This window comes from Bacillus rossius, chromosome 13 (assembly GCF_032445375.1).
Source record: "Bacillus rossius redtenbacheri isolate Brsri chromosome 13, Brsri_v3, whole genome shotgun sequence".
In the NCBI taxonomy this organism is placed as follows: Eukaryota; Metazoa; Arthropoda; class Insecta; order Phasmatodea; family Bacillidae; genus Bacillus; species Bacillus rossius.
The window spans coordinates 12,574,969-12,596,629 of NC_086340.1; the positions used below are offsets into that span (position 1 = coordinate 12,574,969).

General features: G+C 40.3%; 1 protein-coding gene across 1 annotated transcript in view; it reads left to right on the forward strand.

The window, feature by feature from the left end:
* The first annotated feature begins 328 nt into the window (after positions 1 to 328).
* The window catches only part of LOC134538252 (putative mediator of RNA polymerase II transcription subunit 26), a 65,617-nt gene continuing 44,284 nt past the window's right edge, over positions 329 to 21,661 (forward strand). The window contains exons 1-2 of the mRNA XM_063379402.1: positions 329 to 535; positions 15,641 to 15,829. Of these exons, the coding sequence (XP_063235472.1) occupies positions 440 to 535; positions 15,641 to 15,829 (285 nt within the window). The 5' untranslated portion in view covers positions 329 to 439. The remainder of the gene's footprint in view (positions 536 to 15,640; positions 15,830 to 21,661) is intronic.

Sequence of the window (21,661 nt, forward strand, 5' to 3'; positions counted from 1 at the left end):
TTTCTAAGTTGCTATTTTCTAAGTTGCGAGTTTCTAAGTTGCGAGTTTCTAAGTTGCGAGTTTCTAAGTTGCGAGTTTCTAAGTTGCGAGTTTCTAAGTTGCGAGTTTCTAAGTTGTGTGTTCCTTAGTTATGACAGCGAGCGCGAGGGCAGGCAGGTCCAGGTACACCGCGGCACCGTGAGCGTAAAAAAAAAGAAGGGAAAAAAAATTAAAAATAAAGAAGGGACGGCGCGCGCATGCGCCGTGACCCGGAAAAGTTGCGGCAGCCAATGGCGGCGCGGCGTCCCCTCCGCCTACCCCCCCTCCACCCCCAGCCAGCGCGAGAACCCGCGGAGGGAACTCCGCCGCTAAAGAGAGCCGGCGACCCGCGCGCAGACGCACTCGCTCGACGGCCGTCAGCGACGAAGAGAGAGACACACACGCGCCGACGACCTCAGCCATGGACAAGCAAGCAGAGGCGCAGGCGGACTCGCTGTCCACCGTCACCGTGAAGGAGTACCCGCCGTCCGAGGGCTTCGGCTCCGAGGCGCCGCCGGTACGTCATCAGCTCTCTCTCTCTCTCTCTCTCTCTCTCTCTCTCTCTCTCTCTCTCTCTCTCGCTCCCGTGTCACGAACCACCATGGGCGTGCCTACAGGGTGGGCCATTCCCCCTCCCCCCCTAATGTAAACAATCAGATCAGCATTTTCTCTAATGCGTTCGTTAACATTCGTATATTCCTGGCACCGTGACACTCAAAACTGTGTTTTCAGCGTTGCAGCGTGCTAATTAACAATATTTTTAAACATTTTTATCGTTCTGGAAATACATTCGCCTTAGTTTATATTAAACACGAGGTCCCTTAAAATGGCTAAGCAAAAAAAAAATATTTATATATATATTTAAGAGGTTTGTTAAAAGTTCTGATGTCTGAATTGCTGTGTTTGCATTCACAAAAAAGAAGTTCATTTCAAGGTAGATCTGGACCAAGCTATTGGAAATTCGAGAAGGGAAAAAATGTGTAATTGCCCTTTAAAAATTGTCTATGGAAAAAAAAAAAACAACATATTTTCAAGATTGTTAAAATTATACGGATATAAATATTAACTAGTAAACATATATCGTTGATACTGCACAAAAATATAAACAAGTCAATGAGTGAATGTATTTAGGCTATTTAACATTCTAAATTCAGCTTCTGATTTAAAAATTTAGCAGCCCCCCCCCCCCCCCCCCCCCCCAAATGGAAATTTCTGGGCACACCTATGCGAACCACCGAGTGTTCAAGGCGATACTTGTCCTCAGAGTCTACCAACCCGGGCGACAATGCTTTGGCGTTGTCCCAGCACCTCCAGTAGGGACCGGAAAAAATTCGCGGGCCTCACTGACCTCTTAGGATAGACTCCACAGTCCTCTACATACTCCGGGAAAACTGACACCTGTTTCATTGGCTGCTGCTGACTCGTGAGGCGTGTCTCAACCAGGTTGACACTTCCTTGGTTTGGGGGTTTTCCCTTTTGGCTACCAGTTCACCAGATGAAATGTGGGCCAGTCGCGGAAGCGGTGCGAGGAAATACTTGTTTGAATGTTAGCCTACCGCGAAATGAATCCGCGAATTTTTTCCGGTCTCTATAACCTCCAGTAGTTTAACCGCTCCCTGAACAGCTTTCTACTATTATAACTACCCATATTTACAATAACGATACGTATAAAATAAAAAAAATAAAGTCCAATTATTGAACATGCTATTAACTTTTCCATGTTTCAAAATTAATTATGCTTGAATGTAACGTCTATTAAAATATAGAATTATGCGCCAAATTTCGTAAAAACGTATTTCACACATACAAATATAACCATAGCACAAAGTTACAACATATTTATTGTAGTATTACAAACTATTTCTTGCCAACTGGTTTACAAAGGAATCTTTTGTATAAGTAGAGAATTTTTTTTTCCCTGTGTGTTAAACATTTCCACCTCAAGGCACATGCATGTCGATTATTTTTTTTGTAAAAATTCTATATTACGTATCCTGTGATAAATTATGTTCGCTGTTTTAATTCACTGCGTCTAGAGGAATTGGCCGAACATGAAATTGTTCAATACGAAAGAAAAAAAATAAATTCTTCAAGACTAGATATAATTTATATTGTGATATTCGAGTTCTTGTTCAGCCAGGATCTTTCTACAAACTAAATTAAAAGAGCAAGCATTTTTTTTTTTTTTTTTTTCGTCATTACTTGTATTCGAGGGCTGTTACTGAAATTTTCAACCCAGTTTCTCCATTGCATTTGTTCTGCCACAAACATTTTCAACAGATATTCAGATAATCCTTCGTAATTATCATAACTTGCGCGACCTTTTACACCCATGATATTATGACACAAAGTCAGTATCCGTTGAAAATGTTTGTGGCAGAGCAAGAAATGTAAGGAGGTATCGAGTTAAAATTTTTAGGAATAGCCATTTAAATAAAAGTGATGACAAAAAAAAAAACAACGAAAAAATCTAAATGGTGTGTTTAACCGAGACTTAAGTGGGGGTATAATTAACAGGAATATGCCATATTGGTTTCATAAGTTTTATGCCGTAACGATAATCGTTCAATATGGAAAATTTGTCTCCGTAAATACAGATATAAAACGTTAAAATATTTTGAAAAACCACAACATAGTGTCTATCGACAGTATTATGGCAGTTGTATATTATTCTCAAAAACATGTTTAATACTAAACACAAATGCCTTCAAAGGAAAAACTATTTATACCAGCCAGTCACTATGAACTTCAGGCGTTTCATTTAGTTATAAACTACGCTTATTGAATGTGAATATTAAACGATAAAACGAAAAAAAGGATGGATTTTTTTTTTAGAGAATTTTAATAGTTTAACAACTTTTTTTACGTATAATTTTCGTAACTGAATTAATAAAAAAAAACCACTACTAACGATCATCTAGACGCAAGTAGTAAACCAACCTTTCCAATAAAAAAGATAGCTTTATTGCGACAATTTAATTTATGTAACAAATTTAACTGAACTTGGCTTTTACTTCCAAAGCACAAAAGATAAATAAATATAAAGTCGCACGAACGCGGAATATTCGGCGACTAACTTGGGTTCAATGGAACTTAGAATTCTAAATATCTTGCAGGACACTCTGTTTCTAGACTTCGTGTGTTTCGCTGTCAGACTTCAGCAAAAATGAGCGGTGAAGAATGAGGGATAAATAAATATATATATAAATTGTTTCGTAAATGGAAAACGTACGGACATTGTCGTGAGCCGGTATGTTTTCTCGGGGTGCTCCCATTTCCCGCAGGGTTCCATTCCCGTACCTCTTATGACCTCGATGTCTATGAGATGTTAAAGGGGAAGAGACAGCTACCGAACGACATTTATTTAGTTTCAACAGTATTTAGGTTAGGCCTATACTATTGTCTATTGTTTAGTTTCCAAAATTTAGCTTCGTCACACAGAAAAAAAAATTCATATACTTTTACAAAATATTCCTTTGGAAAATAATTGCTAATAAATAGTTTGTAATACTACAATAAATATATTCTATCTTTGTACAACACATGGCTATGGTTATGTTTGCATGTACGAAATTCTTTTTTTTTCGAGGTAATACTGAGGATTTCGTAGGAAAATTAACGCATGATTTTATATTTTGATTGATGTTTCACTCAGGCATAGTTTTTTAAAGCCATGGAAAAGATAATCAAATATAAATAGTTGTGTTTATTTTGTTTTATTATGCTTGTTAATACTTGTTATTCAGGGAACGGTTTACAAATAATTATAATTTTTGGAGGCACTGGAACAACACAAAGCATAAATGCCTGGGTAAGAATCCGAACCCACTATTACTACTAACACTATTTTGTAGCGATACAGTTATTCTTATGAAATGTATAAATATACAAATATCTGTAATTTTCCATATATATTTCTGTTTCATTTACAAAAAAAATAGAGTGCATAGCACTGTTAAAACTAAGTGATGCTTGAAGCTTATACAGACATGCTATTTTTTTTCCTTACGAAGTCACTGCCGTTTTTTGTTGAACTCAAATTTGGAAAAAACTAAAAATTAAAATAATCCTGCCAATAAACACTGTATCTTACCATTTTGAAAATCTCTTTATACGTTTCTTGGCCTTAACGGAAGAAAATTTTCATACAACGCTAAACAAAAAAAAAGAAAAAGAAAATTAGGCATAACATTTGTTTAAAGCAATATAGATTATTTCTGTTACTTTCAATCCCACCCCCTGAAACAAATTCATTCATACATTCACTTATTCATTCCATAAATTCTCTCTGTAGTTTTGACGTTTCGCCCAAAGTTTAGGCAAACCGTCGTTCAGGGAAAGGCGACTGGGCCCGCGGCGGTAGAACGAAAATCGTTTGACCGACAGGCAGTGGAACGAAGTCGTTCCGCCGAGAGTCATTTAACCGAAACCTTAAGTCTTTTGACACGGAAAGCATGAAATTTATCAAGCTGGGAAACTTTTAATGCCCTAACTCTAGCAACAGACAGTTGACCTGCAGTAATTTTAGGAGAATGTCATTCAACCGAAGAGTCACCAGACCGACAAGTCATTTCACCGACACTGCAAACAAACGATGTTCAGTCTAAATACACGATGATCATTGTGACTTATTTCTTTAATGTAATAAATTTTCACAGCATATTATGTACTGATTGACAATTTAACGGCATTTGAGAGCGACGCCTCAAATACGAATGGGTTACATCTATACAAGTTTATAATATAGAATACTTTTAAAATTCTTTATATTTCAGAACTAAATTAATATACCAAAATTGTACTGCAATTTTCGTGAGAGACACGTTAAAATCTCACATGCTGTGTCCATGAATAGTGGAAAAATCCGATACCTTAAAATTACTACCCGATGCCACCACGCCCTCTACCCTAGTGAAGTGTAGCTAGATATAGAAAAAATAACCATCCCGTCCTTTTCCTTCCTACCCAACACCCTCCCCTCCCCCCCTTTCTCGCCACCTCCGAGTGCGCCGAGTAGCTTTCACTGGAGAGTAGGACGATGGATGATAACTGTTTCTGCTCGTGCGTTGAAGTCTCCAGCGTGGAGCGCCGCTGTAAGAAGCGCCGCAGTTGGCGTTGCCCAATGCTCCAGGCCCCGTGTAGGTACCTCTTACGGCGAGCAACGCAGCGTGTCACGGATTACGTAACATCACGTCGGTCTGTACAGGTTGTCCCGTAACTCAACGCCAAGCCGAGAAAAGTCCATGGGCCAATTAATTACGGTTCTGAATTTTTAAAAAAAACTACAAAGTTTAAAAAAACTGTAGTAGTTTTTGAATTGTGGACATTTTTTTTTTTAAAAGATTTAAAATCCCCGACCGCACCCAAATCATTACGTTGTAAACATTTGTTGAACTTTAACAAGGATAGTTCTTGAAGCTCAGTTGCCAACGATATCACATGTAAAATTTCTTGGCCTTGCAGTTTTACAAGTGATATCGTTGGCAACTGAGTTTCCAAGGATTTTCCTTGTAAAAAGGTTTACAGCGCAGATACTGTGAACTACAAATTGTGTCTTATGCAATAATGAATAACCAGTGGGTGCGCCCGCGGTGTACCGTGTTTAGGAGATTCGCTGTGTGAACACCGCTTATAGAAAACAAACACCACAACTGTCTTTAATCTCTCTGCTGCGAAAATGGGGGCTTGGGCCACCGCCCCCTCCTCTCGGAAGGGTCAGACTTAACCCAAACAAAATCGGGGCATAAGTAAAATTCAATGTACAGAATTTTTTTCTTCGTAGCCCCAAACTTCGGAGAACAACGCACAAAAAAAAAAATGGGCAAAATATTCCAAATGCTTATAGATTGTTTTCCCATCACCGACCAAGAAAATTATTTTTAGGTCCAATTTTCACCTTTTAGAAGGTTTGCTCCTCTCCCCTGATTGTAAAAAAAAAGGAGGGGGGGGCTTCCACAGAGCTTTAAAACAATCCAGCCCATGGACTTTTGCACATCCCTGGGATGAGTACGAATCACGGGTGAAACTTTCGTTCTTGAATAATGAGTAGGCCAATGACTTTACTATTGATAAAAATTGAAAGTAAAAAAAAAATAATATTTTTATACTTTTTGAGGAAAATAAAATACTTAGTACGACTTAACAATGTGTCTTTGCAGCTATTAATAAAAAAAATAGATGCAGTATATGTGGAAGCTAGGACACTCAAAAGGTCTACAAGTTCGGTACAGTGTTTAACTTAAATACATACTTATAGTATGAGATCACACACTGGTAAGAAGCCATTCTCGTGTTCATATTGTTCTTCTAAATTTGTTCAAAATAACCATTTGATTGTACACCTTAGAACACACACTGGTGTAAAGGTATTCTTTCGTTCTCAATGTTCTGCTAAATTCTTTGAAAATAGTAAATCAATCATACAGTGAACCATATAGGAACACGTACTGGTGAGAAGCTATTTTCATGTTCATATTGTTATTCTAAACTTACTCAAGAGAGCGGGATGTAAACCACTTAACGACGACGGTGAAACTTTTCTGCTGACCCACTTCCGGAATCCGCTTGGCAACACTGTCCCCGGAGGGGGGGGGGGGGGGGCGCGGTCTGGGGGCGTGTGACGTCACCGGGCGCGACCTTCAAGCTTCACGAGCGCACACACACTTCATCCTCGGCCGTTCGTAAACACCCCATTGTTGGCCGCCATCTTCGCAGGCGGGAGTAAACACCGCGCTTCGCGAAGAACCTCCGCGAATTACCTCCGCCGGTAAAAGAGCCAGCGTCCATTGTTTGCAGGCTGACTTGTCGCGGAATTTCCCAACCGCCGTAATATTTGTTTGTTTTTTTCTTCTCATTAACTGAACAGGTATTCCGTTTGCGTTCTTTTTATTATTATTATTATTATTATTATTATTATTATTATTATTACTCGTTCAGAATTTTCTAACTACATTTTGACTTTTTGTTGACGTCACGACGTTTGAAATTATGGTGTGGTGAAACAGACGTTTCGGCATGCTTTGCTGCAGCCATCTTCAGGACTGTTAACAACTTCAACATCAACTTTCAGTTGTTAATTTGACTTACGGGATGGTTGTAGCAAAGAATGCCGAAACGTCGGTCACACCCTAAACCAGAAGCTAAAAAAAATGTTAACGAAATTCTAAGATAAGTCTTCGAGGGGGGGGGGGGGGGGAAACCTCTTCTTTTGAATATGTGTATGCTTACCTTTGTTTATAATTAAATATACAACGGGCGAATCAAAATACATCGTAGTTTGTACGAAAATTATATTATTTTAAATTACTGATAACTATTTGTTTACTTAAGTTAAATTCTTCTTTGCAAAGTTCGTAAACTTACTGTAATTTATAACAGTGTACGAAGATCCCTGGCTAATTTGTAGACTGTTAGATATGACAGTAAATATACAGACGTTTCAACTAAGAATTTACCTAAAATCTTCGTATAAACAACGCGGTAATTAAACTTTTCAGCTCCGTTTGTGGTTGTAAACAGGGTAAACACATACGTGGAAAACATAAGAGTGTTCTTGCGAGTAGTCTTTACAAGTTTTTGAAGTTTTGCTGATATACAAATATAATTTTTGTGAATTCAAGCTTAAAGTAAGTGAACTTAATACCCGCAAATTTACGAATATCTGTGGATAATTTGTAACCAGAGTTCTTCGTCATTTTAAGGTGACAATTTTCAACAGTGTAGCAAGCGTTCTTCTTTCATTTAAGGTCAAAAATTCCAACAGTGGATGTCGTGAAATAAATCCTCGAATTTCCCAAGTCGGTAGTTACGTCTTACAAAACTGTTGAAACCAAGATGGCTTCCTTCGGATCCAGTCCTTCCCCTCGAGAAGCCTTCTTTCACAGACGAGAGAGCCAAACGTTTGGTTGTGCATCTTTGGTTTTTTTCTTTTTGGTTCATTGTAAATAAATATGGTGGTGTTGATAAAAGGGTACTAATGGTCAATTAGGTTAGGTTAGCTACATTATAAATACTTTAAAACATTGTGGACGGTTGATTTGGTTAGGATAGCTACATTAAAGATACGGAAAAAAAAAAAAAACATGAACTTCGGGGAACTTCGGGTTTTGGCTCTCTCGTCTGTGAAAAGAAGGCTTCCCCCTTCCCGTCCCAACTAGAGCGCGGTGCTTGCGGTGCGACGGGCGCGACTCGTCATGACTGACGGGTCAAGCAGGGCTAACTGCCACCCGCGCGCTACATCGCGCACCCACACGTGACTGCTCCGTCACAGCAGCCCCGCGTACTGGCACGACCGGGGACGCGGCAGTAGGCCGACAATCACTTCACCTAAGGTCATTTGACCGGAAGGTACTAAACCTAAAGTCATTACACCGAAATTCATTTGACCGAAAGGAACTAGACCGAAAGTCATTACAACGAAATTTATTTGACCGCAAGTCATTACACCGAAAGTCATTTGACCGAAAGGCACTAGACCCTGAAAGTCATTACACCGAAAGTCGTTTGACCGAAAGGCACTAGACCGAAAGTCATTACACCGAAAGTCGTTTGACCGAAAGGCACTAGACCAAAAGTCATTACACCGAAATTCATTTGACCAAAAGGCACTAGACCGAAAGTCATTACACCGAAAGTCGTTTGACCGAAAGGCACTAGACCGAAAGTCATTACACCGAAAGTCATTTGACCGCAAGGCACTAGACCCTGAAAGTCATTACACCGAAAGTCGTTTGACCGAAAAGCACTAGACCGAAAGTCATTACACCGAAAGTCGTTTGACCGAAAGGCACTAGACCGAAAGTCATCACACCGAAATTCATTTGACCGAAAGGCACTAGACCGAAAGTCATCACATCGAAATTTATTTGACCGAAAGGAACTAGACCGAAAGACATTACACCGAAAGTCATTTGACCGAAAGTCATTACACCGAAAGTCATTTGACCGAAAGGCACTAGACCCTGAAAGTCATTACACCGAAAGTCGTTTGACCGAAAGGCACTAGACCGATAGTCATTACAACGAAAGTCATTTGACTGAAAGGCACTAGAAAAAGTCGTTTGACTGAAAGGCACTAGACCGAAAGTCATTAGACCGGAAGTCATTTGACCGAAAGGCACTACACAGAAAGTCGTTTGACCGAAAGGAACTACACAGAAAGTCGTTTGACCGAAAGGCACTAGATCGAAAACGTGAATATTTATCTCGCTGGAAATATTTTTTAATTTTGGCAACAGGCAGTTGACCGAAAGGCACTAGATCGAAAGTAATTTGACCGTAATATCGGTCATGTGACTTTCGGTCTAGTGACTACTACTCACACGACCGATATCTGAACTACCGTGCTTCTCAACTTGGTACTCTGTGATTCGGTTAATATATTAGTTGAGGGTTTCTCATTGGCCAGGAAGACCAGTCCCTATAAATTGTGTGCCAATAGCGTAAATAGCTTACAAGTATGCGTATTTGAATTTTATCCTTCCGAAATGAAATGAATCCGTGAATTTTTTTTTCCTGTGCTTGTTCATCAGCAAGAAATTAGCGTCTGGGTTATAAAAAAAAATGGTTGTCTGTAAAGTCTGTTTACGGACGATAGTTTAACGTGATAACGTCATAACATAACGACGAGATTATTGTAACTATAACTTTTATATATTTTTGCTATTTAACTTCTTCCAATCTGTGTTATTCTGTTAAGGATAGGACGATGATAGGAAAAGTAGGGAACGAATGGGAGTGTTTCAAGTTAAAAGTGCCTCAAAAAAGTCAAATCGATGGTTTTTACAATCTAGTGGAAGAGAGATAGATGCGGCGAAAGCGTACAATTAGCGTAACGGGACACAGCGTAACGGGACAATGTGCGTAACGCGACACTTTTACGTGCGTGCAGCCGGCGTTCATCGATTTATTAGACGTTGTCACGTCAAAAAAAAGTGCTTTGCTCTCAACATGGAAAAGACTGCACACACCAACTATCTTTTAGCCTCCGCGGTGTATTCGTGTCAGCAGAGAGCGACTTGGAGTAGCCCGAGAGCACTTGATACTCAGACGCTATACGACACGGTCTCGTACGAACATGGCCATCCAAACTTTTGCTGATCCTCAGTGCTGTTGACACAGCAAGTGGGGGTGCGCGCTGTCAGTTCTAGCAATTACGCTTGCTAAAAAAAAGATGACTAACAACAGTTAAACCTGTTACCCGATCACGTTTTGCAGGTGTTACGTCTCGACCCGAAAAAACACAAGTGGCATTAAGTTTTAAAAGCTAGCGCGCAGGCATGGATGAATTTATCTCTAGCGCCTCATGGGTACCGTTAAGTGTACCTACGCGTAGAAATATTTCCCTGCAATCAGGGTGTTCGAAATACTCTGTACGATAATAAAAAAAAAAGAAACAAGAAGCTTCCAATTACACCCTTAGAAATTACAGTAAATTCAGGGACTTTTCGACGAAGAAATCATCTTTCAAATAAACGAAGATTTCTTCGTAATTTCAGATAACTTGACCTTCGTGGAAACTACGCCGTATTTCAACTTTAGAACTCTCGTTTTGTTTTTCTCTCGATGTAAACAGGATAAAAGCACACTTGGAAGAAATGTTTTATTTTTGCATGAGTCTCTATACAGTTTATGATTTTTTTTTCTTATATACCAAGATTATTGTTGTGGGTTCATGTTCGAAATAAGTAAAGATTGTAATTATAGTACCCGTAAATTTACGAAGATAACGATTATCCCTGGATAATTTGTGACCAGCGTTCTTCGCAAATTTTAGGTGAAAATTTTTAACAATATAGTCTCTGCTTCAACTTCGAAGATTTTCGCGTCTCTTAAACATCGCCGCAATAAGAAACGCATATCCGGAAACAGGGATGGGTACAGGATTGACTTATTTGGGGGGGGGGGGGGGGGGGCGGTAGACTGGACCTTGCATAATCCAAGTTTACTACTTTAGAAGTCGTATTATCCAGTGTATATTTACCGTTCTGTGAAGGGGGGGGGGGAGAGACGTGCCCCTGGGACCCCCTCTAAATCCGCATATGCCCGCAAACGATGTATCTTAAAATATTCTAACTTAGAGATCTATGAAAAACTCCAAAGGCATCGTACAGAACTTTGGTAAGGAACTTTATATTATATTAGGACCACTTAAACAATGCGCTGCGAACAGCAAAAGAACTGAACATGAAACACACAATATGTCCCATTTTACAACTCAGTTGAAAAGCGTAATAGACAATAAAAATGTTCCACAATAGAGAACACATATGCTTGTTCAACATCACAACACGAGAAATAATAATAGTTTCAGGTACCCCAAATTCATACATCAGTTTACAAGCACTCATTCACCTACTTGGCATGTAAAATATGGGCATTATCTACCAGGAGAGCTAAAAAAATTTCACTTGTCTCGTTCAGGGAAAAATATAAGTACTTCCTACTGCTAAACCAGTTCAATTAAATGCAATTTAAAATCTAATTTACTGTATTGTTTAATATTATATTTGTTTTGATTTTATTGTATTAGTATTAGTTTACGTAACATTTAATTATATATTCATGACGATTTTTTGCGTTGTCAAGAACCAATTGTAAAACAGCCAAGATCTAATTAAATTGGCCAAAAGTAAATAAATAAATAATTAAATAGCGTCTCATGAAAAGTCTGCACGATAGCAATAAGCCTTGCTCGTTAGTGTGATGGGGCACTTGAAGCGTGTTCTAATGGCGTCCTTAAAGGTTTATAGTTGGTATACTATGATACATTAAAATTTCGTGTTATTTTCTGGTACCAGGCTAGACTACACATACGTGTACATAAACAAGTCAATGTTTGTTGATCACCGGTTGCTGTCAGATTTATTCTTCTGTCGAACTGCATATTGTTGGATCGTATGAATTTTGTTATTTTCTTTCTTCTTTTTTTAATTCTTCAAGGCGTTTCAAACTAGCCTTGATCTTATTAAAATTACCTTTAAATCTATAATAGTACACATAATAGCTACGGACTGGAAAAATTCGCTCTTTCATTGCTTATGACACGTCTCCACCGAATGGTAATATGATTCGACACTCTCATTGATTGAGAGTTCCCCCCCCCCCCTCCCCCACCACATCAACGGCGAACCAATAGTAGATACAACACAATGGCATGAGTATTTTAATTTTAGCATATCGCAAAAAAAAAACGTGAATTTTTCCGGTCTCTTATTTGTAATATGTCTCCAAATATTAGCACGAAATTTTCAAAGACAGGAAAAATTCGCGGATTAATTTTGCGATAGGTTAGAATCCAAATAAGTTTAACTTAATTCCGCATCAGTGATTTGACAGCAATCAATATGAAGGATTTTTGAGCCAATGAAAAAAAAAACATTCAACACGTAAAATATTTAATCACAATCATCCCAGTTGAGAGATCTCACAAGTAACTAGCCAATGAGGAGTTGGCATTTGCTCGAGCACGTAAATGATTGTGGATTCTATCCTAGAGGTCACTTCAACCAGGAATTGAGGTTCTCGAACTATGGTTACACGTATTTTTGCAAACGAGGAATTGTGAATGACCTCATTAAACTCGTCGAAGGTAAAAAAAAACAGAAGGTATTTGATTAAAGTTTACAAAAATAAATCGCGCGTGCGCAGACAAACGAGAGAGAAAAAAAAAACAGCGCTTCGAGGTCAACCACGTCTGCGGGCACACGTTGTTTTTTTTTATTTTATATGTTAAATCCCTGAGCCAATCACAACAGAGGATCGGCCTCGGCCGTTGTTTTATTTTTTTTCGCCAGTCGGTCCCGGTTCACACGGGCTGTCTCGAGAGCAGCCAACTGCAGCCGGGTTTACACGATGTTCACGACTTCGGCCGCCGCATGAACAGCAACTGCGCTACTTTAACCGGCAGCGCTTCCACCTCGGCGGCTAGCCTACTTCCCTCTCGGGTGCGAGAACAGACTTCGAGCCCGGTTGTTCCAACACGTAATAAAATGATGTTTTACGTGTTTAATATGCTACACCTGGACACCAATCGTATTCCTATTGCACGATAGGGCTCCGCCAGGCACCTATTTTCAGAGAACGGATTTACGGCGTCCCATACGTTGCCAGGATTCCGCTGCGGAGACCGATCGCATATCTGCCCGGGCCTCACAGCTAGAGACCGGAAAAATTCGCGGATTCATTTCGCGGTAGGCTAACATTCAAACAAGTATACGCTCGCACCGCTTCCGCGACTGGCCCACATTTTATCTGGCGAACTGGTAGCCAATGGGAAAACCCTAAACCAAGGAAGTGTCAACCTGGTTGAGACGCCTCACGAGTCAGCAGCCAAGGAACAGGGGTCATTTTCCCGAGTATGTAGAGGACTGCGGAGTCTATCCTAGAGGTCAATGAACCCGCGAATTTTTCCTGTCTCTAGACTGATTAAAGATGCTATAAACTATTGCATATTTGGATTTAATTAGCTTCGAATATAAATGACGCACCTCTTGAACTTTAGCTGCTCTAGGCGACCTACCGCAACAGCTTCTACAGCATACGGCACCATTAGCTCGCATACAGTCCCTTTTGTGATCATTGGGGGACTTACAAAACGTGTATGTGGGCCAAATGAAACTTCATGATAGCGAAACTACCCTGGTCTAAACAAAGAATAATCGCAACTTAAAGAAAAAAAATCTTTTCAGGCATAGCCTCCAGGCGTAGGTAGATTTCGAAGTATCTGTTTCTTCTGGAAATATTTCGGAAACTTCTTTAATATTCTGGAAACTTTTTAGAACTTAATGTACATAATATATATTTATGTTCTCCGATATTATAAAATGATGAAAAAATTTTATAATTTTCCATGAAGCGAAAATATAATGAATGCATCCAGCGTTAGAACGAAATACATATTATGCCAACTAAGGAATTTGTTATCTTCATTTTTTTATGTTCGGAATTTTTCCATGACAAATAGTGAAAAATGCAATGATAAATGTCCAAAATAAAAAAAACTGCATTTAATCCATAAATGTAGTTGAAACCACCCTCTTCTTCCATTTTTAACACGCTCGGCTTTATTTTTTTTTTAAGTGTCCCGGGTGTGTTTGCAATATGAGAACACGTGAAATTGCTCGTTAACGAGTGGGTGTGGATGTTTTCACAAATCTCTAGCGAGCACGGAAGGACTCTCTCACATCCCCCCCTTCACTACAAGTCCTTGTCTGTTTGGGATAGCGACACCTGAAGGGAACTGACGCTTGGCTGGCTGGCAGCCCTGGCGGGAAACGACGAAAGTCGCCCCCGAAACAACCAGTGCCACCCAATGAAATGCGTACAGCAATATCTAAGTTCCCACCCTTTGCTTAGTAGTTTATTTCTACGCTGTCCAACCCTTCTGTTTCCTGTAACCAACCTGCTTGTTATTAATGCATAAAACTTTTGCATCCAGCATGTAAGTGCCCATGGTTTTCCCTGTATCCATGCAGGTTTTTACCTGGTTTTTATCTAGTTTTAGTCTAGAATAGTCAGTGAGGGGAGTTAGTCATGGCTAAAACGTTGCCATGGCTGGCCAATCCCCCTCCTGGCACATGATGCATGCTACCTCTCCTGCATGGCTTAAACCCTGTATGATTAGAGCGTGTAGGTAAGGGGCATGCATATTTCGCGAAAATATTCAGAGACTAGCTGAAAGTCAAACAATCACTGTAGCGATTACTGTGTTTCGTGATTGATAGAACACCAATCACAGTAATTCATTGCGGAATAAAACGCGTCCTGAATGGCTCAGGTTAAATAAGGCAAAAACCTTCTCTCGCAGACGGAAGCCAATCACACGGAAGAAACCTCTAGTGCGGGTATACCTTGTTGCAGTCTAATGGGCGTTCAGAATTTTTTCCGCGAAAAATGCCTGCCCCTACGTATAGGCTTCGGCCTGAGACGCACTTTAAGAGGCTATCCCTAACCCAGACCGCTCCCGAATACAATTACGCAGAGACCTGTAAAATACACGATTTCAGATCCCTAAATGATAGACTCCATGATCCTCTATGCACTCGTGCAAATTACATCTGCTGATTGGTTACCGACTCGTAAAACCACTGTTGACTGGAATGATCGTGATTCGCTAATTCTTCTGTTAAAGATTTTTCATTGGCCCAGAGTCCTTCAGATAAACTGTGGCCCAATCACTGAAGCAAAATAATGTTAAAAGTATTTGGACTCAATCCTATCGCTAGGAGCAGGCACTTTTCGTGAAAAGATCTGAACACTTATTAGACTGCAACAAGGTATACCCGCAACTGTGGTTTCTTACTTGTGATTGGCGGCCGTCTGTGAGAGAAGTCGTTGCCTTGTTTGACCGAGCCACTCAGGACGCGTTTACTTCCGCACTGAATCGCTGTGATTGGTGTTATTACAATCGACGTGTACCTGGGAGAAACTCACCCAATCACGAAACACAGACGGTGCTGCAGTGTTTTAACTTTCATCGAGTCTCGAAATCTTTTCGCGAAATCTGCATGCCCCTACCTACAATCGCGAAATGAATCCGCGAATTTTACAGGTCTCTTAACAATTAGTTTTTAGTTGGGGTGGGGAAAAGGAAAAGTAAAAAAGGTGGTTTGGTGGTCCGCAGGCGTACCAGAAGCTGCGGTCCAGCTCGGTGCAGATCGCGCGCCTGGCAGCCATCACCATCGTCGTGTCCAGCTTCGTCCTGGGGTCCTTCATCCTGGCCGCCGCCTGGATCGAGGCTAACGCGTCCTGCCGCGTGCAGGACTTCTACGACCAGCCCGAGCACTACCTGCAGCCGCAGGCCCTCACACAGGTGACCGTCCTCCTCGAGTTGTTGTATCGACCTCCTCCAGTTGTATCGTCCTCCTCGAGTTATTGTATCGTCCTCCTCGAGTTGTTGTATCGACCTCCTCCAGTTGTATCGTCCTCCTCGAGTTATTGTATCGTCCTCCTCGAGTTGTTGTATCGACCTCCTCCAGTTGTATCGTCCTCCTCGAGTTATTGTATCGTCCTCCTCGAGTTATTGTATCGTCCTCCTCCAGTTGTATCGTCCTCCTCGAGTTATTGTATCGTCCTCCTCGAGTTCTTGTATCGACCTCCTCCAGTTGTATCGTCCTCCTCGAGTTGTATCCAGGGCCGGTGCAAGGTAAATTGGCGCCCTAGGCGAAAAACCATAATGCCCCCCCCCCCCCCACCCCGCCGGGCACCCCAAAAAAAATATTTCCTTATCTCAAAATACATCACGTAAGCCTAAGATTTTGTCAACAATCAAATGTAAGCAGGCTTGTGTGTGTGTGTGTTTTTTTTTAAGTTTTTTACTTATTACAAATCATAAACAGGTCACCGTGGACTTTAAAAAAATTACTTATATCAACATAAACATTCCAAACTGTTACAAAAATCCATTTTCATCTAGTTTCAATAATCGTTAAAAATATTATATCAGCTTTTATGTGTCGTGCTGCGCCGCCCCCAGCTACTTGTAGCCCTAGGCGGTTGCCTAGTTCGTCTATATGGACGCGCCGGCCCTGGTTGTATCGTCCCCCTTGAGTTGTATCGTCCTCCTCGAGTTGTATTGTCCTCCTCGAGTTGTATTGTTCTCCTCGAGTTGTATTGAAATTGTTCCAAACAAATGTATTACGTAACTTCCGCAGTCCAGGACAACTGTATCACTACCAAATTAGTGTTCGCAGCAGTAAATTCCAATTATTGTATATTCGATCATCTTTTCAATGGTTTAAATATACATATACCTACTTAAATGAAACATCAATTAAAATATGAAAATAATGCATCAATTTTAATAAGAAAATTATTATCTATAAAAAAACGTATTTCATACATGCAAAAAACCAGAAAGATGCCCATGTGTTGTACAAAGTTAAAATATATTTCCTGTAGTATTACAGAAACATTTGTTGGCAAACATTTATTACAAAGGAATCTTTTGTAAAAGTAAAAAAAAAATTATGTGTGTGCCTGAAGACGGGAGCAGACGTCAGTTCCCGAAACGTCGCAACTGGTATTTCTTTATGTAGCGCAGTATGTGTAGTGTTATATAGATCGCAGCACAGAGAAAATTGATCCCACTCTTGTCACGCTGATACTACCAGGCTTGTTAACAACTAATTTTTTTATACCATCGATGATTAGAATAGCTGCCATTTCAGAGTAGAAGAGCGCGAATACGGAATATGAAGCAGAAGAAGGGAATAGGTACATATAAAGTTTGGAAAACCACTATGGGTGCGGAATTTTTAATCTTCGAGTGCTATACCTAGAGACCGGAAAAATTCGCGGGTTCAATGACCTCTAGGATGAACTCCATACTTCTACGTACACTCGGTCAAATGTTACCCACTCTTTGGCTGCTGTCTTGTGAGTCGTTACAGCGTAGCAGCCTGTGATTCGATAAAGCTTTGGTTGGGTGTTTCTCATTGGCCCAGAGTCATCCAGGTGAGTTGTGAACCAATAGCAGAGGCAGCACTGAGGTATAACGATTTGTATTTTAAGCCTATCGCAAAATGAATTCGCCAATTTTTCCGGTCTCTAGCTATACCAGTTCAAAATATGTTGAGAATGTGTGTGCGTGTGTGTTTTTTTTATCGAGCGATACGTAGACATACGCATCGGCGTCACTAAGGGTTCCGCCTAGTCAGGGGTGTATACGTGTCAGTGAGGCGGGATGATAAGTGCGACGCTCACTGGTGCTTCTAGCGCGGTATCGCCTCTAAGCACAAGGCTGTGGACTGGCGCGCAGTCTTCTACGAAATTCGAGAGGTAACCATAAAATTATATTTCGGAGGAATTAAGATGATGTTGTGAGGCAAGTCTCTTGATTGCTTTCAGGATTTTTCACTGGATGTTTCATATCTGAAAACTATTCTGAAAACAAGCGATTTAGCCATTAAAAAATAAGTAACACGGAACTAAAACTACTCATCTACTCTCAGCGTATCCTTAAATGCATCTCGTAAACAGATACTAATGGGTAGGGACTGGAAAAAAAAATCGTGGTTTAAATGACCTCTAGGATAGACTTCAAGATTCTATATGTACTCGGGAAAAATCATATCTGCTAGTTGGCTACTGACGCGTGAGAACTGTAAGCTGGAAGGCTTGTGATCTGAATCTTCATTCGTTGAGGGTCATTCATTAGGTCGAGAGTCCTTCAGGTAAAACTGTGGTCCAATATCGAAGCAGCAAAAAGTTAAAACGTATTTTGGATTCTAGCCTATCGCGAAACGTAACCGCGAATTTCTTTTTCCCGGTCTATATACTAGTGGGATGTGTGAGAGAGGTTTTTAAATCACGTGGTTTTATTTTCTTTCCTGAAGCTCTGCACACCGTATGTGTGCCAAGGTAGACGGGAAAAAAAAGGGGGGGGGGGGGGCGCTTGAGGCGACTGAAGGTTTAAGAACAGTTTATGTGAATGGACCGGAAAACTTTGCGGTTTCGATGACCTTCAGGATAGACTCTACAGTCTTGTATGTACTAAGGAAAATAACGCCAGTTCATTGGCTGCTGACCTGTGAGTCATCTCTACTGGTTTGCCTGTGATTCGATACTTCTTTGGTTGAGAGTTTCTCATTGGTGTAGAGCATTGAAGACGAACACTGTGTTATTAGCAAAATCAGCTTAAATGTATAATTATGTGAATTCCAGCGCATCACGAAAAGAATTCACGAAATTTTTCGGTCTCTATTTATGTGTGACTGCACACAGTGCCGAGTCGACGGTGTTTAGTGCAGTTAAGTCGTCTGCCAGCACGTCTCCATCGAACCATCGGAACCCCCCCGGAACCGCCAGACTTTTGGCCTGCACTATACACCAGTAGCCGGGCTGTGCCCTGGAAGACTCGGGCAACGGGTGCCTCGCTCGTTCGCTCGCTCGCCGGTTGGAGCCGGGGTGAAAGGCAGTCGGAGTCACCTGGTTCCTGGTGTTCTCTCTCTTTCTCTCTCTCTCTCTCTCTCTCTCTCTCTCTCTCTCTCTCTCTCTCTCTCCGGGAGAAAGGTGACCCCCCTGTGGGTGTGGGCGGACGGCCTGGTTACCCACCCCCCACCACTCCTCTTCCTCCTCCCTACCGTCCAATGAACACCAGTTGCACCGGCCATATTCCTGCCACTCTCGACCTCCACAAGTAGGACTGCGTCGTCCCGTTTTGTCGTGACACCCTTAAGTCCTAGCTGTTATCTTTGAAATATTTGTGCAATGGGAGTGCAGGACCTGATGTAGGCTTTTGGCCATATGCCATTGCTATGCTCATGTATGTCTGTAGAAGAAAACTACAAAAAACAAATGACAAAAACACAAATCAAGCAAAAAATTGCTGTCGTCAGGATATAATATTCCTGTTGTGGAGTATTGTGTGGTGTTTATATCCTGACAACAGCAATTTTTTGCTTAATTTGTGTTTTTGTCATTTGTGTTTTTTGTAGTTTTCTTCTACAGACATACATGAGCATAGCAATGGCGTATGTACAAAAGCCTACATCAAGTCTTAAGTGCTAGGGTTTGAAAGACAAAGAGGCGTGGGGCCTTAAGAACCCTGCCTACCCGGGCAAACATACCGTGTGCAGAGCTACAGAAGAAAACACGCGGTTTTAAAACTGCTCGAGATATCAGAGTGGTGACTGTTTACAGAAACCATTTAAGAACACATTTTTACGCATTTTTAATTTTTTTGACGTGACAACGTCTAATAAAACGATGAACGCAGGCTGCACGCACGAAAAAGTGTCCCTTTACGCACATTGTTCCGTTACGCTGTGTCCCGTTACGCTCATTGTTCTGTTACGCTGTGTCCCGTTACGCTCATTGTTCTGTTACGCTGTGTCCCGTTACGCTCATTGTTCCGTTACGCTGTGTTTCGTTACGCTGTCGGCGAGTGCAGTAATAATCAGTTTATTTATATGAAAACTTGTTCATAATTATATTTAAACTTTATAGCTAAACGCCAGTTTTTAAAATTAATTACAAGTCATCTACACGCGAACTGTTTCGTCGACTGTTTATAAAGTGAAGTGAAAAGTTAATGTGGTTTTCATTGCTTATTACAACAATAATTTCGGCAATAAAAGTTAATTATTCTTGCATTTAAAAAATATTATTACTAGTATAATTTCAAGTATTTATTCTTTTATTATTAAAATAAAAATTATTCAATTTTATACATAAGTATGCAATCATTTCATCAATGTTTTGTTATGACGTTTTCACGTTAAACTATCGTCCGTAAACCGACTTTACAGACAACCAATTTTTTTTTGTAATTTCTTCTTTTATTTAAAAGCCATTTCTAGAGTGTCAACTCAATATCTCCCATGCATTAGTGGTTCTGCCACAACACTAAGTGTAATATCGATTGTATAAAATTCACGAAAATGATGATAATTGCGAAGAGTTCCGAACCTTTTTACACCTAAGATGTTGCACTGAGTGAATATCTGTTGATAATATTTGTGGCAGAACAACTAATGTAAGGGTAGGTGTCGAATTAAAATTTTAGATATAGTATTTAAATAAAGTAATGACGAAAAACGAAAAAAAAAATCAAATTGGCGTTTGGGAAGTATTGTTTGGATTTATTAAGTACCTACATAGTTTGGTCAGTAGGAAATAATAAAAAAAGAACTTGGAAGACTATGGGTAAAGTCTGGGAAATTCGTTAGTGTTTGATGGACACACTTAAAAATTCCTCAGAACCTCTGTTAAATGTATTTTTCGCGTACCATCTAACTTGCTATATATTAACAACGAGATGACTGCAAAAAAAAATCGTCTTTATCTACTATCCAACATAAGTTGAATCAAAAAAATAATATTTGGAATAGTGGAATTAACATGTGTTGGCGATGTGTGCCGGGAAATTTTTTTTGGTTCGGTTGGTTTTGAGAAAATAAATAAGGGGGGGGGGGGATGCATCAAGACCAGTTATTGCCCCCCGGTTGGAAACTAGTTCTAGTTTCAACCCTGGGAACGTGGTAAGTCAGCGTCACGAGGAGAGAAATTTTCTCGTTCTTTCTCAGCAGCACTTCTTTACTTTGAGCGACTGCATGACAGAAAGAGGGTGCATCGGCTAAGATTTCTCCACACATGCGCGCGCACTCTTCCCACACTCTCTCACACACGACGACCGCCTGTCGCCAGAGACAACTTCAGTGTGTGTGTGTGTGAGGGGGGGGGGGGGTTGAGTTTCCATGCCCTTCTCTTCCAAGTGCAGCTTTCTTCACTCGCTATCCAGATTTATTCAAGAGGCCACGGTTATCAAGAGACTCAGGTGAAAGAGAGAGAAAAAATTGGTTGTCTGTAAAGTCGATTTACGGACGATAGTTTAACGTGAAAACGTCATAAAAAAAACATTGATGAAATGATTGCATACTTTTATGAATAAAATTGAATAATTTTTATTGAACTATCACTGTTTTGTGTGGATACAAAGAAGGAGTGAAATGAAATCTACAATTTAAATGATAAATCTACTTTTATTTGCACTCATTAATTCAAATATGTTTATTACTTTAACGAAGAGATTATTTTAACTATAACTTTTATACATGTTTGCTATTTAGCTTCTTCCAATCTGTGTCATTCTGTTAAGTCTAATCGATGGTTGTTCCAATCGAGTGGAAGAGAGATAGATGCG